Source organism: Alosa pseudoharengus, unplaced genomic scaffold, assembly GCF_046254945.1.
Source record: "Alosa pseudoharengus isolate Yale_2024_CS ecotype anadromous, Long Island Sound unplaced genomic scaffold, YU_APseudo_1.1 YU_APseudo_1.1_scf_1, whole genome shotgun sequence".
Lineage (NCBI taxonomy): Eukaryota > Metazoa > Chordata > Actinopteri > Clupeiformes > Clupeidae > Alosa > Alosa pseudoharengus.
This window is the reverse complement of record NW_027468564.1, coordinates 5,169,522-5,183,925: the sequence shown is the minus strand read 5'-3', so window position 1 is coordinate 5,183,925 and position 14,404 is coordinate 5,169,522. Positions and strand designations below refer to the sequence as shown.

Genomic DNA, 14,404 nt, shown 5'->3' with positions numbered 1-14,404 from the left:
AACAAGTAACCATACAGCTCTTATTACATTTCAGTCCTTTTTTTTTTTTTTACAACACATGCATTTTCAGTTACAGGTTCAGTCTGTCAGGAGGACGTCTGTTTCTCACTGGACGAGTGTTCTGTTCCACAACTGGCAATGGTGGTGGTACTATTGGTTGTTCTTCCACATTGTGTGGTACAGATGGTTGTTCCAAATCCAAAACCAGTTTCATTACAAGAGTCTATTTGAGTCGACTGAGTTGGATTTCCCTTGATACCCAACATCTGGTTTACATGTCTTTTCACACAGTTTCCATTTACTTCAACACTGTAAGTTACAGGACCCAACACTTCACGTATAACTCCATTCAACCATTTCTCCCCTCCCCTGTAATTCTTTACTAACACCTGTTGACCAACCTTGAAAGACCTGACACGAGGAAGGTTTGGCTCTGTTTCACTTTGCATTCTCTGAGAGAACTGGGGTTTGATAAGTGACAACCTGGTTCGAACTTGTCTTCTCAGAAAAAGCTCAGCTGGAGACTTCCCTGTCTTAGTATGGGGTGTGTTTCTGTATCCTAACAGAAATTTGCTACACAGTGCTCAAGTGACATACCACCAATAGCTCAATTCTTGGCTAGCGATTTCTTGAGATTTTGCACTAATCTTTCCGCTAAACCATTACTTGCAGGATGGTATGCAGGAGATTTGATGTGTTTTACTCCATTTCTAGTAGAGGGTGACAATTTTTCGGGACTCCCGCGGGTCACGGTATTCCCGCGGGTTTCCCGCAGTACGGGAGTAAATTTCACTGTTGGTAACGTGATTGGGACGGGACAGGAAATAATAAACGGGAGCTGGCGGGAAGCCAGAGATTATTAACTTAAAAAATGACGCTGCAATGTAGTGAGTGCGCCCAAAGACGTGAGGCATTTCGTTTTAGAAAAGAGAACCAATTACAACCCACAATACGTTTGTTGTTGATTGGTAGCCTATCAGAGCAAGACAAGCAGCTGCACTGTTCACAATCAATCAGCTTCAGCGATAGGCCCTAAGGCAAAATGGATGCAAAGAAACAGTTACAGGCGAAAGTATCAGCAAAGGACAACTCTATTCAATTGCACGAGCTGTCCGGGAAAGCGATTCTCGTTGAGTTTAATGTGTCATGCAATGTTGGGGCATGACACCTTGACGATCGCATTCCTCAATATATTTATCGCATAACCCTGGCGGAACACAAAAAATTGTTTTGTTTACTCATAGCAACGTTGCTATGCTTCGCTGGTTTAACGTGATGAGAACGGTGCAAACTTAACTGATGGGATGAGATCTAACTATGAAATGATTTAAGCATAGCCTACAGCAAAGTACTGTAAAGTATGTAATTTTAATATAGCCCAAAATGATCGGCTATTAAAGAAAAGTTAGACAAGGCTTTCTGCCCTACCAAAATGTATGGTCACCGCACGCTACTGTAGCCTAACAGTCGGATAACTTTAGACATCAACATAGGGAGCGGGACGGGATTCGGGAGTCTTTCTCTCGGGATTTTGCGGGACAGAATTTTTTTGGGGGGGCTGTCACGTGATCGGGATATGACGGGAGTATTTGTGCGGGCTCGGGATGGGACGGGAGTGAAAATTGCTTCCCGTGTCACCCTCTAATTTCTAGTGAGAAATGACTCAAACTCTTGCGATACGAACTGAGGTCCGTTATCTGTTACAACTTCTTTTGGTAACCCATAAGCTGCAAACAAGTGTCTCAGTGCTTCTATTGTTTTAGCTGATGTGGTAGTGTGCATGGGAATGATATCTGGCCATCTAGCATATGCATCCATCACTACCAAGAACATCTGCTTGTGGTCCTCAGCAAAATCAAGGTGAATTCTCTCCCATGGACTTGAAGCCCATTTCCATGTATGTACTGGTGCAGTAGCAGGCATACTATGCTGCTGCTGGCAAATAGTACACTCACTAACTTCACATTCGATACTCTCATCTAATGTAGGCCACCAGAAGAGACTTCTGGCTAGGGATTTCATCTTAACTATCCCCCAGTGGTGCTCATGCAATTCAGATAGTAACCTATCTCTCAATTTCTCAGGAACTACCACTCGTAAACCCCACAAAAGGCAATCATCTTCTATGGTCAGCTCAAATTTTCTCTGAAAATAAGGCTTCAATGATTCATCGTATACGTGCTTAGGCCAGCCTGTCAACACTAACTGCTTTACCACTTTCAACACAGGATCTCTGTCTGTTTCTTTGGCTATTTCTCTAGCAGTAAGAGGTAAGTCTTCCAGGTAAGACACTCTGTACACTGGGTTTGACACCACATCCCCACTAGGCTTTACAGGTAACCTTGATAAGGCATCAGCATTGCTATGCTGCTCTGACCTTTTGTACTGGATTTCATAAGTATATGCTGCTAGAATTAGAACCCACCTTTGCAGTCTAGCGGCAGCCAGTGTAGGCACACCTGTTTTAGGCCCTAACATTTTCAACAATGGCTTATGGTCAGTCAATAAGAGGAACTTCCTACCATAAAGATACTCATGAAACTTCATCACTCCAAATACCAGACCAAGTGCCTCCTTCTCGATTTGAGAGTAATTCTGCTCTGTTTTTGTCAACATACGTGATGCAAATGCAATCGGTCTCTCGTTTCCATCTTTCATTTTGTGACTTATTACAGCACCAACTCCATAAGGAGATGCATCACAGGCCAAAATGAGAGGTAACTCGGGGTCATAATGTACTAACAATTTATCAGACTGAAGAGATTTCTTTGCACTATCAAAAGCACTCTGACAGTTCTCTGACCATACCCAAGTTGCATCTTTATGCAGCAATGCTGTCATTGGCTGAATCAGAGTAGAAAACATTAAATGAGGCGGCAAATAGACAAAAACTTGAAGCTTGAGGTTGAAGCTATTTGAGGAAAGACACTGTCACAAACCAAAGTAAAGAGTATGTTTCAGTAATGTGGGAAAAGGGACAAATAATGGCCCTTTTTAAAGTAAAAATGAACACACTATTGTTATCACACACAAACCAATGTGACAATGTTATGAACTCAATAGTGATTTCAGTCAAAACTTAGTCTACATGTGGTGTTACTCTGTTTTGTGCTCAGAGATTGGCAGACGTGCGGGTGATGTGTGGTAGGGTTCAGAGAGAAGAGTTGTGACACTCTTTGATGTCGCCTCTATGGTTGTCACGTGGTTCATGTAAGCCCCAATAGTTCCTAAACATACGCTGGCTGTCATGTTCTTCTATGGGACAGACAGCAGCGATTGCATTATTGAACAGTAAATATAAAATAAAACACACACCCAAGTACTTTGTCAGCTATTATTGCATTTTTGTTAATGTCAGTTTTGCATTTGGAGAGGCAGGGTGACAACAAAAAACTGTGTATTACTTAGTTTTACATTTTTGGAGGGAAAAGCTTAGTGTTTTGTGCTCAGAGATTGTCAGACATGGGGGTGATGTGTGGTAGGGTAAACGTAACTCTCGCCAAAATGCATCCTGGGATGTTTTTGTGAATGTACCCGAGTCAAACTTTAGTTTAAAAGCATAATTACCACTTTTTAAGCATGTGTTATATGTTTTTTAAAGAACTAAACGGTACCAAAAAGCTTTTCCACACTGGGAACATGTATAACGCTTTTCTCCAATGTGTATCACCATGTGACAATTCAGATATTTGGCATTTGCAAATGCTTTTCCACACTGGGAACATTTATAACGCTTTTCTCCCATGTGTATCACCATGTGACAATACAGATATTTGGCATTTGCAAATGCTTTTCCACACTGGGAACATTGATAACGCTTTTCTCCCATGTGTATCACCATGTGACAATACAGATATTTGGCATTTGCAAATGCTTTTCCACACTGGGAACATTGATAACGCTTTTCTCCCATGTGTATCACCATGTGACAATACAGATATTTGGCATTTGCAAATGCTTTTCCACACTGGGAACATTTATAACGCTTTTCTCCAATGTGTATCACCATGTGACAATTCAGATATTTGGCAAATGCTTTTCCACACTGGGAACATTTGTGGTGTTTTTTGTCGCTGTGAGTAAGAATATGGGATTTAATAAGGCCTGTGATTAGTGCAAAAGCTTTTCCACAATGGCTACATTTATGAGGTTTCTCTCTCTTCCCAGGAGATAATCGAGCTCTTCTTCCTCCTCTTTTTCTTCACTCTAACCTCCGCTGTTGCCTGTAGTGTTTCAGTGTTAGTAACGTTGGACTCGGCGACGAGTAGTGGTGAAAGTACTAACCATATTCCTCCTCTTTTTCTTCACTCTAACCTCCGCTGTTGCCTGTAGTGTTTCAGTGTTAGTAACGTTGGACTCGGCGACGAGTAGTGGTGAAAGTACTAACCATATTCCTCCTCTTCTTCTTCACTCTAACCTCCGCTGTTGCCTGTAGTGTTTCAGTGTTAGTAACGTTGGACTCGGCGACGAGTAGTGGTGAAAGTAATAACCATATTCCTCCTCTTTTATATCTTCTTTCAACGCTACTCTCAGCTGATCAACAGGCCGTGGTTCAGTGACGTTACAGCCAGAACTATACGGAAGTCTGAGATCCATGCTCACAACGGACCATATGATCTCTTGCAAATGTTCTATAGCCTACAAGAGCAACACAAAAACAATAACATTTATTTCAAGATATTTTCTAATTTTTCAGGTAAATACGATAACATTAACCGTAACATTACTACATAACTTAATGTGCATGTAGCAGTAACTTTACAAGGGCTACATTTGCGTTCCTCCTTCTCTATAAGATCAAGAAATCGGCCACTGCAATTGAGTCTAAATATGCAACCTACCTCAAGTAACTTAAGTAACTAAATTAAGCTCTGCACATGCACGGAGATAAACTGCTGTTTAGGTCGCACAAAATGTGAAAAAGTGTTCATCCTGGCAAACTTTTGTATTTTTGAACCAACGCTGCCCGTGGAGTACCCAAATGGAAATCCAGACCCTGGAAGTCTAGAAAGTTTACTTTTTTTCATGCATTATATCCTACACCAAACCATCCTTAATTTCTGGGTAATATGATAAATTTTCTTATGGGAATCTAAATATTGGTCTTTACCCTCTCTAAAATATACCCAAAACCCCAGACACCGGATCTCAAAGATGATTTATTGTAGGTGAACTTCAGAGGTCAATACATGGGGATGGGCGGAGTTACAGTGTACTGCAGCCAGCCACCAGGGGGCTCAGGACTTCAACTGGATTTAAATTTAACGGACGATGCCGTGTCCAGTTCTATATTTACAGTCAGTGGTTAGAATGTGGGTTTTAAGATCGGACTTCCGTGCAAAGGCTTTTCCACACTGGTCACGTTCATGAGGCTTCTCTCCAGTGTGAACTAGCATGTGGGAGTTAAGATGTGCAATTCGTGCAAAAGCTCTACCACACTGAATACATTTATGAATCTTCTCACCAGTGTGAATAAGCATGTGGGAATGAATGTGCACTTTGAGAAAAAGCTTGTCCACACTGTATATGTTATCTGCCTCAGACCTCATTCCTCAGGGGAATCTGGGCAGGTACAAGGCCACAGGCTGGGTTGGAAAGAAGTGGAGATACAGAAATGATGTCTTTCTCAAGCGCTGGACGTTTATTTCTGAGCGCTCGAACTACCGTCTCCACGGCAACCCACTACAGTAAAGCAGTGCAACATCGCCATCTACTGGCATGAAGTGAAATACATGGAGATGTAGATAAAAAACGTGAAAAGAATGTCCATCCCTGCAAACTTTTGCATTCTGGAACCAATGCAGAAACTCCCTTGGAGAACTCCGTGGACCTCGGTGAATGGAATTCCTCGTGGTTGGCGACCAAACACACAACTACGCATTACTGCCCCCTCTTGGTATGGAGTTTCACTGCAGAAACATGGATGGATAGTCCAGCGGCAACATTCTAATTGTATACAGTCTATGATGTAGAAGTATAGATAGATAGATTTCAAATAAACACCGGAGATGTTGAATTCCTAGTGCTATAGCTATTGTACTTCACACAGCGGCCAATGAACAAGCAGGTCTATTTACAGTCAAAAACAAAATCAATAACAAAAACATCACTAACAGGGGGGTTTTCCAAGTACGTGGTTTAGTGACAAATTAACTCAAAGTGGTAAACCTCCTACAACAAGAGCCCTATGACATTGTTTTTAGGAGAATGAAGCCATACAGCTGTTCTATTAGGAGGTTTACCATTTATTCTGAGTTAACTTATTTGTCACTAAACCACATACTTGAAATACCCATCAGAACAGCCTCCAAGAGCATTTCATAGGGGCTTCATTGAATTAGGCCCATGAAACCTCTAGATATATTTATTCAACAAAATGATGCACACATGAGGATAAATCAGAAAACATATGATGTAATTAAATAAAACATGCAGAGACATGAAAACAAGTACATTTCCTGCATATTTACACAGATATAAACAAACATAAATAAGATCCCTTTTCCAAACCCTCTTCCCTCTTCACATGGGAAACAAATCTTCTTACAGCTTATTCAGGGTTACATGAAAATGCATGTTAGTAAATAATCTTATCATTTTTCCACAGAGTAATCGTGTTTTTATTTCCTCTGCTTCATTAGCTGGCAGGTTTACCACATAAACAAAGTGTTCACACTATAAGAACCAGAGAACCGGAGTGTTCACACTATAAGAACCGGAGTGTTCACACTATAAGAACCAGAGAACCGGAGTGTTCACACTATAAGAACCGGAGTGTTCACACTATAAGAATCGGAGTGTTCACACTATAAGAACCGGAGTGGTCACACTATAAGAACCAGAGAACCGGAGTGTTCACACTATAAGAACCAGAGAACCGGAGTGTTCACACTATAAGAACCGGAGTGTTCACACTATAAGAACCGGAGTGGTCACACTATAAGAACCGGAGTGTTCACACTATAAGAACCAGAGGACCGGAGTGTTCACACTATAAGAACCGGAGTGTTCACACTATAAGAACCGGAGTGTTCACACTATAAGAACCGGAGTGGTCACACTATAAGAACCGGAGTGTTCACACTATAAGAACCAGAGGACCGGAGTGTTCACACTATAAGAACCGGAGTGGTCACACTATAAGAACCGGAGTGTTCACACTATAAGACTTGCCACTTGAGTGAAGGGCTCAGTCATGAGGCTGGACTCTAGTGTGAATCAGCTTATGGATATTAAGATTTGAAATCTGTGGGAAAACCTTGCCACACTGGTCACATGTAAGAAGCTTCTCTTCAGTTTGTGTTTGCATATCACATCATATGAAATGATTTAAAAAAAAACTTTTCCACACTGAATCAATACATGTATGATGCTTCTCTCTGGTGTGTATTGACAGTGGGATTTAATACAAGTTTAAAATGGAATACATCTACAGTAGATTTGTGTATTCATTTGTGCATTCTGAACGTATGAGAGTTAAGCTTTGAAATAAGTGAAAAGTGCAATCCTCACTGGCCACATGTTTGAGGATTCTTAACAGTGTGCACACGTCTGTGTTTTTATTAAATTACTTTTTTTGAAAAAGCTTTCCTACACTGGGCACATTTATGAGGCTTCGCTCCAGTGTGTACAAGCATGACTTTCAAGAGTTGACATTTTTGAAAAAGCTTTTCCACACTGGGCACATTCATGAGGCTTCCCCTTGAGACTGTATCAACATATATAACATATATTAAGATATGAAATCATATTGTTGGGGTCAGATGACGTCTGTGTTGTGCACTTGTGTGGTTACTCACGGTAATTGGGTCATTGTGGTGTTGGTGGCGGCAAGAATCATAATATCACCTGCTCACTTGCTAAGTGTTTTGTGAATGAACAGAGAGGGGGTGATGGGGAAGCTTTACTTTTTGCTGACCGCATTTGATAGCTGTTGAATGGAATTACTGCTGTTGTGGACTACATGAAACTTGTGGATTTTATTACTGGATTTATCGACGTTTGAATTGGTACTAGACATTGAACTGTGTTGGATATTCTGAAGATGACGATTTTACTACAATAAAGGAACTTAACTTTCTTGGAAGCTACTGGAAATTATTGGACAGCGCGTCGGGCAAGTTAGTCTCCCCTACTCAGCCTCTCGGTGACCAAAGCTTTGAGTCGCCCACACATATAAAATCCTTTCCCACACCAGGCACATTTATGAGGCTTCCCTTGAGAGTGTATCAACATATGGGATTTAAGATATGAAATCATATAAAATCCTTTCCCACACTGGGCACATTTATGAGGCATCTCTCCAGGGTGTGTCATCTATGGGATACCAGAGCTGATCTATGTGAAAAAAATTTCCACACTGAGCACATTTATAAGACCTCTCTCCATAGCATTGTACAAGCATGGATTTTGAGTTTTGAGATTTCTGAAAACCCTTTCCCACATTCGATATATTTATGAGGTTTAGTGTGACTAAGCATATTCAGCTCCCACATTCAATATATTTTATGAGGTTTAGTGTGACTAAGCACATGCTAATTAAGCTCCCACATTCGATATATTTATGAGGTTTAGTGTGACTAAGCATATGGTAATTCAGCTCCCAACTTTGATATATTTATGAGGTTTAGTGTGACTAAGCATATGGTAATTCAGCTCCCAACTTTGAATACAAGTTTTTCCACATTTATCTTAATGAATTTCTTGACAAGATGCAGCAATTTCTTTTAATGGATACAAGATGCAACACACATTGTGAAACACTAAACATGTCCACTGTTTTCTGGAATTGATTTGTTTGACATTATGGTGGTAATGAATTTCCAAATGTATGGACAAGCTAAATGTTACTGTTTATGTGTGTATGTAGGTAGCTAGACATCATAGTAATGCAAAAACCTTCAAAAAAAGTTCTGAGGGTTAAATTAAATTAAAAGGTGGAGTGATTGTTTTTCAAAAAATCTTTCTCCTTCAACAGTTCATATGTTATCTTTAACCTATTTTCAATTATATATAGGGTTAACATGATTTGTAAATCATAAATCTGATATTAGATATGATGTATTTTAGAAATGCATATGTGGTTGGAAGCCAACAAGAAATGTCTGAAGTTTCCACTCACTGTCAATTACATGTGCAGTACCCTAACACCAAGGTTTGTCTTTTTTTTGGCCATTCAAACATGTAGATTTTCATTCACATAATTACTAGGTTGTTGCATTTTCTAACCAATAGGTGGCAGTCCAGGATAAGAAATAGAACGTTGAGTAGAAAAAGACATAATTGAACAGTAGGAAAAACGGGGGGAAAGAGACACTACGCCCATGACATTTTAAAGAATGACAGTCTCAACGTTTGCAAGTTAAAACGGTAGGTAAGTCAGTAGGCCTACATCAATGTTTGGTGCCTATAAGTCTGTCAGGGATTTGACAGGCTAGAAGTTTGCGATTTATAAGGCTAACGCAACAAATATTTAGCCTATAGGTAAGACAGTAGCCTACGATGTTTTTGGTGGCTAGCTGGGTAGTTCTATATTTCAGCAGAATTAACAGGCTAGAAGTTGGCATTTTATCTTAGGTAATGTCATGTATGAAAACTACATTGAAATGTAGAGGCAATAGGCTACTGACAATACTGGCGACGGCGGCCATGTCATGTCATCAGTGTGCTAACTCGTAGCCTACCTCCGTATTGCGTTGCATTGTTCGTTCAGCATGATGCGCGCTTCTGGGTAGCGCTACTCAGATTAGTTGCATTGAGGTGATACCAGAGCCCGACTACCTATTACAAATTCTCTGGTGATACTTCAGACTTGACTTGATTGATGCTCCCGTCAGCGTCTGCCTCCTTCAATCATTGATAGCCAGACTGCACTGTGTCAAAATGTCACTTTGAAAATGTGATTAATCAGCTTTTTTTAACGCATTAATATTTCTATGATCAATTAATCAAAATGAACGTGTTTTTTGACAGTTATACTACTGCAATACACCAATCTGTTGCAGTGTGTTGCACTGAACGGAGAGATGGCTGTGGTGGTCAATGCATGCCATGTCCAACTACAGAAAAAGGAAGTTTGAAGGAAAAAAAAAATCACAAAATAAAAATCTCATACTCTTTTTTGTTATGGCATAAAAAACAATGAAACAAATAAAATGACAACAGTTTCATTAAATCTCCTTTCAGAATCTTTATTTAGACATTAGAAACACATTTTATTTACATATTTTATTCTGAAAAACAAGCAACAAGCAAGCATGTTTTTTTCTATGTCAACACATATAAAAACACTGACACCTCCGATCAGCAAATCATTTTTCAAAGATAATTCAGCAAATAACTATACTTTAGGGAGAACAGAATACATCATATTGTTGTTGCTGGAACATTATCATAATAGCCTACACACCATTCATTTTAGGGAAAGTGTATAATATAAAGAAAGCAATATCAGCATTTGTTTAGTTTCATTAAACGGTAGTCTATAATTGAATATACATACATACATACATTACACATGTGTATGAACAGGAGTGTGTGACTGGTGTTCCTGCAGTTCTTTATACAGTCTATGGGCCAAAGCTGGAGCTATTGCCATAGTAACAAGCCCTGCTCCACTGCCAGGGCCACAGATCAACAGAATGGATGTTGCTACGGTTACGTGGTTACTGCGGAATGTTACACAGAGTCTTGACTTGATGAATTTAAGTCTGAATTTTGGCAGTTACTTAAATAGACACCAGTGTCATACAAACCACACACACACACACACACACATTCAACTTCAAAAATATTAGCTTGACGTGCGTGATATGCCAGTGGGCAACATTAAATCTGATGCAAAGCAAACATAATGTAATCTTTACTGTTTGTAAAAGAGCTTCTTGTGCCTACAAGCCTGTATTACGTTACAGTGTCATACAAACCACACACACACACACATCTGAAAATGGAGAGAGAGAGGAAGAGAAGAGAAAGGAGGGGGACAGAGACTGAGGGTAGAGAGAGAGAGAGATAGAGAGAGAGAAAGGGAGGAGAGGGAGAAGAGAAAGGGAGGAGGGGGAGATGAGAAAGGGAGGACAGAGCGAATGAAAGAGAGAGGAGGAGAGGGGGAGGAACAGAGGGAGTAGAGACAGAGAGAGGACAGAGAGGTAGAGAGGAAGGGAATGAGAGACGGACAGAGAGAGTGGAGGAGAAAAGAGGGTAAGAAGAGAAAGAGTGACAGGTGGATGTACCTGTTGGAGGACGAGCTCATGTGATCTTGCGCAGGGACACTGAGGAGCCAGAATCCCAAACCCTAAACCCTGGATAGAGGGGCTCAGTGAATGTGGAGTGGAACGTGTGCAGGTGGGTGAGTGTGTTAGTGGAGACGCTGTAGAAGGACAGAGTGCCGGCCGGCCAGTCCAGGTAAACTCCTACTGTTCTGGAGCCGGAGGAGGGGGCAGGTATGTCAGTCTGTTTATTATTGTGGTGGACAGAGTAACTGTGATCAGAGCAGTACAGACTCCAGGACTTGGCATTGCGTCCCATCATGACGTCATCACTGTCCCCTTTCCTCTTGGTGCTTTTATAGGCCACAGATATACGAGCTCCACCATCTCCACTCCACTCAGCCTCCCAGTAGCAGCGTCCAGTCAGACCCTCTCTACACAACACCTGACACCAGGAGTCAAATCTCTCTGGGTGTTCAGGATACGGCTGCTGCTCTCTCACACGTGTCACCTTTCTGTTCCCCTCAGAGAGAGAGAGTTTTCTGTTTGCTGTGTTTGGGTCCAGTGTGAGATCACAGGCATCTGCAGACAAGAGGAGAGAACATGAGAACACACACACACACACACACACACCATGTCAACACAAACAAACACTACCCTACCAGTAAACACACACACACACACACACCACTACCCTACCAAGAGGAGAGAACATGAGAACACACACACACACACACAGAACATGAGAACACACACACACACACATACAGAGACATCTGCAGACAAGAGGAGAGGAGAGAACATGAGAACACACACACACACATACAGAGAAACATGAACACACCACTACCCTACCAGCACACACACACACACCACTACCATACCAGCACACACACACACACACCACTACCATACCAGCACACACACCACTACCCTACCAGCACACACACACACACACACCACTACCCTACCAGCACACACACACACACCACTACCCTACCAGTACACACATACACACACACACACACCACTACCCTACCAGTACACACATACACACACACCACTACCCTACCAGTACACACATACACACACACCACTACCATACCAGTAAACACACACACACACACACACCACTACCCTACCAGCTTACACACACACCACTACGCTACCAACACACACACACACACACCACTACCCTACCAGCACAAACACACACACACACACACACCACTACCCTACCAGCACACACACCACTGCCCTACCAGCACACACACACACACCACTACCCTACCAGCACAAACACACACACCCATACACACCATTCAGAGAATCAGAGAACCTGATTGTCTTCTGAGGGATTACGGTAAGCGAATCGCGTCATTTCCTGTTTGTAGTGTCAGAGTGGCTGCTCTCACGCTAGCTTGCTCCTGTTTTCTTTCCACGTAATCCACTTAAATTAGACTACACCTAGGTTTTATTTTCGTAAAAACTCCACTCTTAACCACTCGTGTAGCCAATTCACTTGTCTAATATAATTCACTTGTCCAATCTATCTTAAGGACGATGGCAGGGTCCTCTGCTGCCCCTGCCTCTCCTATTTCCGATTCTCTCCGTTGCCCGGCGTGTCACATGCTAGCTAACTCTTCAGCCTCCTTTAGTGGACATGCTACTTGTAAAAAATGCAGACTAATAGCTAACTTGGAGGCGAGGATAGGTGAACTAGAGAATCGTATCCACACACTGGATCAGATTAGCAAACAGCTAGTGGCAGAACCTTTGGTAAATTGTGTGGATGCACCAGCCGACTGCACAGTTAGCGCAACCATGACAGCCCCCTCGCAGCAAGGGGATAGTTCTTGGGTGACTGTTAGGGGAGCCAGACCCAAGCGAAAGCAGCCCGTTGGGCCTGTTTCGCCTGGATCTAAATCCAAACGAAGGAAGCCCACTGCTAACCACCAACCTATTCATGTTTCTAATAGATTCTCCCCCTTAGCTAGAGAAACCGAGAAACCTGCTACTCTGGTCATTGGCGCTTCTACTATACGAAACGTGATGCTAGCGACTCCATCGGCCATAGTAAAATCGATATCTGGGGCCAGAGCTAACGACATCGAATCAAATTTGAAAGTGCTGGCTAAAGCTAATCGTAAATACTCGAAAATAGTTATCCACACTGGCACTAATGACGTCCGATTGCGTCAATCGGAGATCACCATACAAAACTTTATCTCCGTGTGCAGGTTCGCGCAACAGATGTCTGACTCTGTAACTTTCTCTGGACCCATACCCATTAAAAGAGGTGATGAAATGCTCAGCAGAATTTCGGACCTCAACCGATGGCTGTCAAAGTGGTGTGCCAATAACAATGTGGGCTTCATAGATAACTTTAGCTCCTTCTGGGGGAAACCTGGACTGTTGAAAAGAGACGGTATCCATCCCACATGGGAGGGTACTGCCCTCCTTTCAAGGAACATAGACCGTCACTTAACCGAGGCTAGTTCCTGACGAACCAGAGATCCAGGAAGCAGAGATAAGGTCTTACACAGATCTCTGCCGTCCTAACAGTCACCCAGGTATACAGGGCACACAAGGCCAAATAGAGAGGGTGTCTGTACCAAGACTGTCAACTCTTACTCGACCCACTAGGGGAATTATTCGTAGCAATCTTATTACGATAAAAACTTCTTCGGTGAAGCAAATTCCTCCAAAAACGCAACTTACACTTGCTTTACTTAATATTCGATCACTGTCAAGTAAAACTGCCTTGGTTAATGAAATTATTACTGACAATCATATAGATGTTATGTGTCTTACTGAAACCTGGCTTAAACCAGATGAATACCTTCCATTAAATGAGTCTACACCTCCCTCCCATTTGAATTATCATGTACCACGCCACACTGGCAGGGGAGGTGGAGTAGCTACAATCTATCTATCTAGTCTTCTCACATCTCCCAAGCTCACACACAAGTTTAAATCTTTTGAAGTTCTAGTCCTCAATTTTTTACCGCCAGACTGGAAAACTGATCAGCCTGTAACTGTGGTCACATTGTACAGACCCCCTGGCCCCTACACTGATTTCTTAGAGGAATTTTCTGATTTCCTTTCTACTTTAACTATCCAAACAGAAAAAATACTTATATTGGGTGATTTTAATATTCATATGGATAATGTGCACGATTGTCTCACAATTG

At 41.8% G+C, this 14,404-nt stretch overlaps 3 protein-coding genes across 3 annotated transcripts in view; 1 reads left to right on the top strand and 2 right to left on the bottom strand.

The window, feature by feature from the left end:
* Positions 1–14,404, bottom strand: part of LOC143135698 (NLR family CARD domain-containing protein 3-like) — a 219,438-nt gene that overhangs the window by 72,212 nt on the left and 132,822 nt on the right. The gene's annotated exons all lie outside the window — the stretch shown is intronic.
* The window catches only part of LOC143112988 (ribonuclease inhibitor-like), a 28,749-nt gene continuing 24,521 nt past the window's right edge, over positions 10,177–14,404 (bottom strand). Inside the window, exon 6 of the mRNA XM_076275399.1 lies at positions 10,177–11,792. Within this exon, the coding sequence (XP_076131514.1) occupies positions 11,251–11,792 (542 nt within the window). The 3' untranslated portion in view covers positions 10,177–11,250. The remainder of the gene's footprint in view (positions 11,793–14,404) is intronic.
* LOC143136156 (uncharacterized) lies at positions 12,801–13,798 on the top strand. The gene has a single exon (XM_076296694.1). The coding sequence runs from the start codon at positions 12,840–12,842 to the stop codon at positions 13,713–13,715; it is 876 nt and encodes a 291-aa protein (XP_076152809.1). The 5' UTR covers positions 12,801–12,839; the 3' UTR covers positions 13,716–13,798.

What these genes read in the sequence shown, in the direction of transcription:
- LOC143136156 (XM_076296694.1), top strand. Translation starts at nt 12,840, where the DNA reads ATGCTAGCTAACTCTTCAGCCTCCTTTAGTGGACATGCTACTTGTAAA.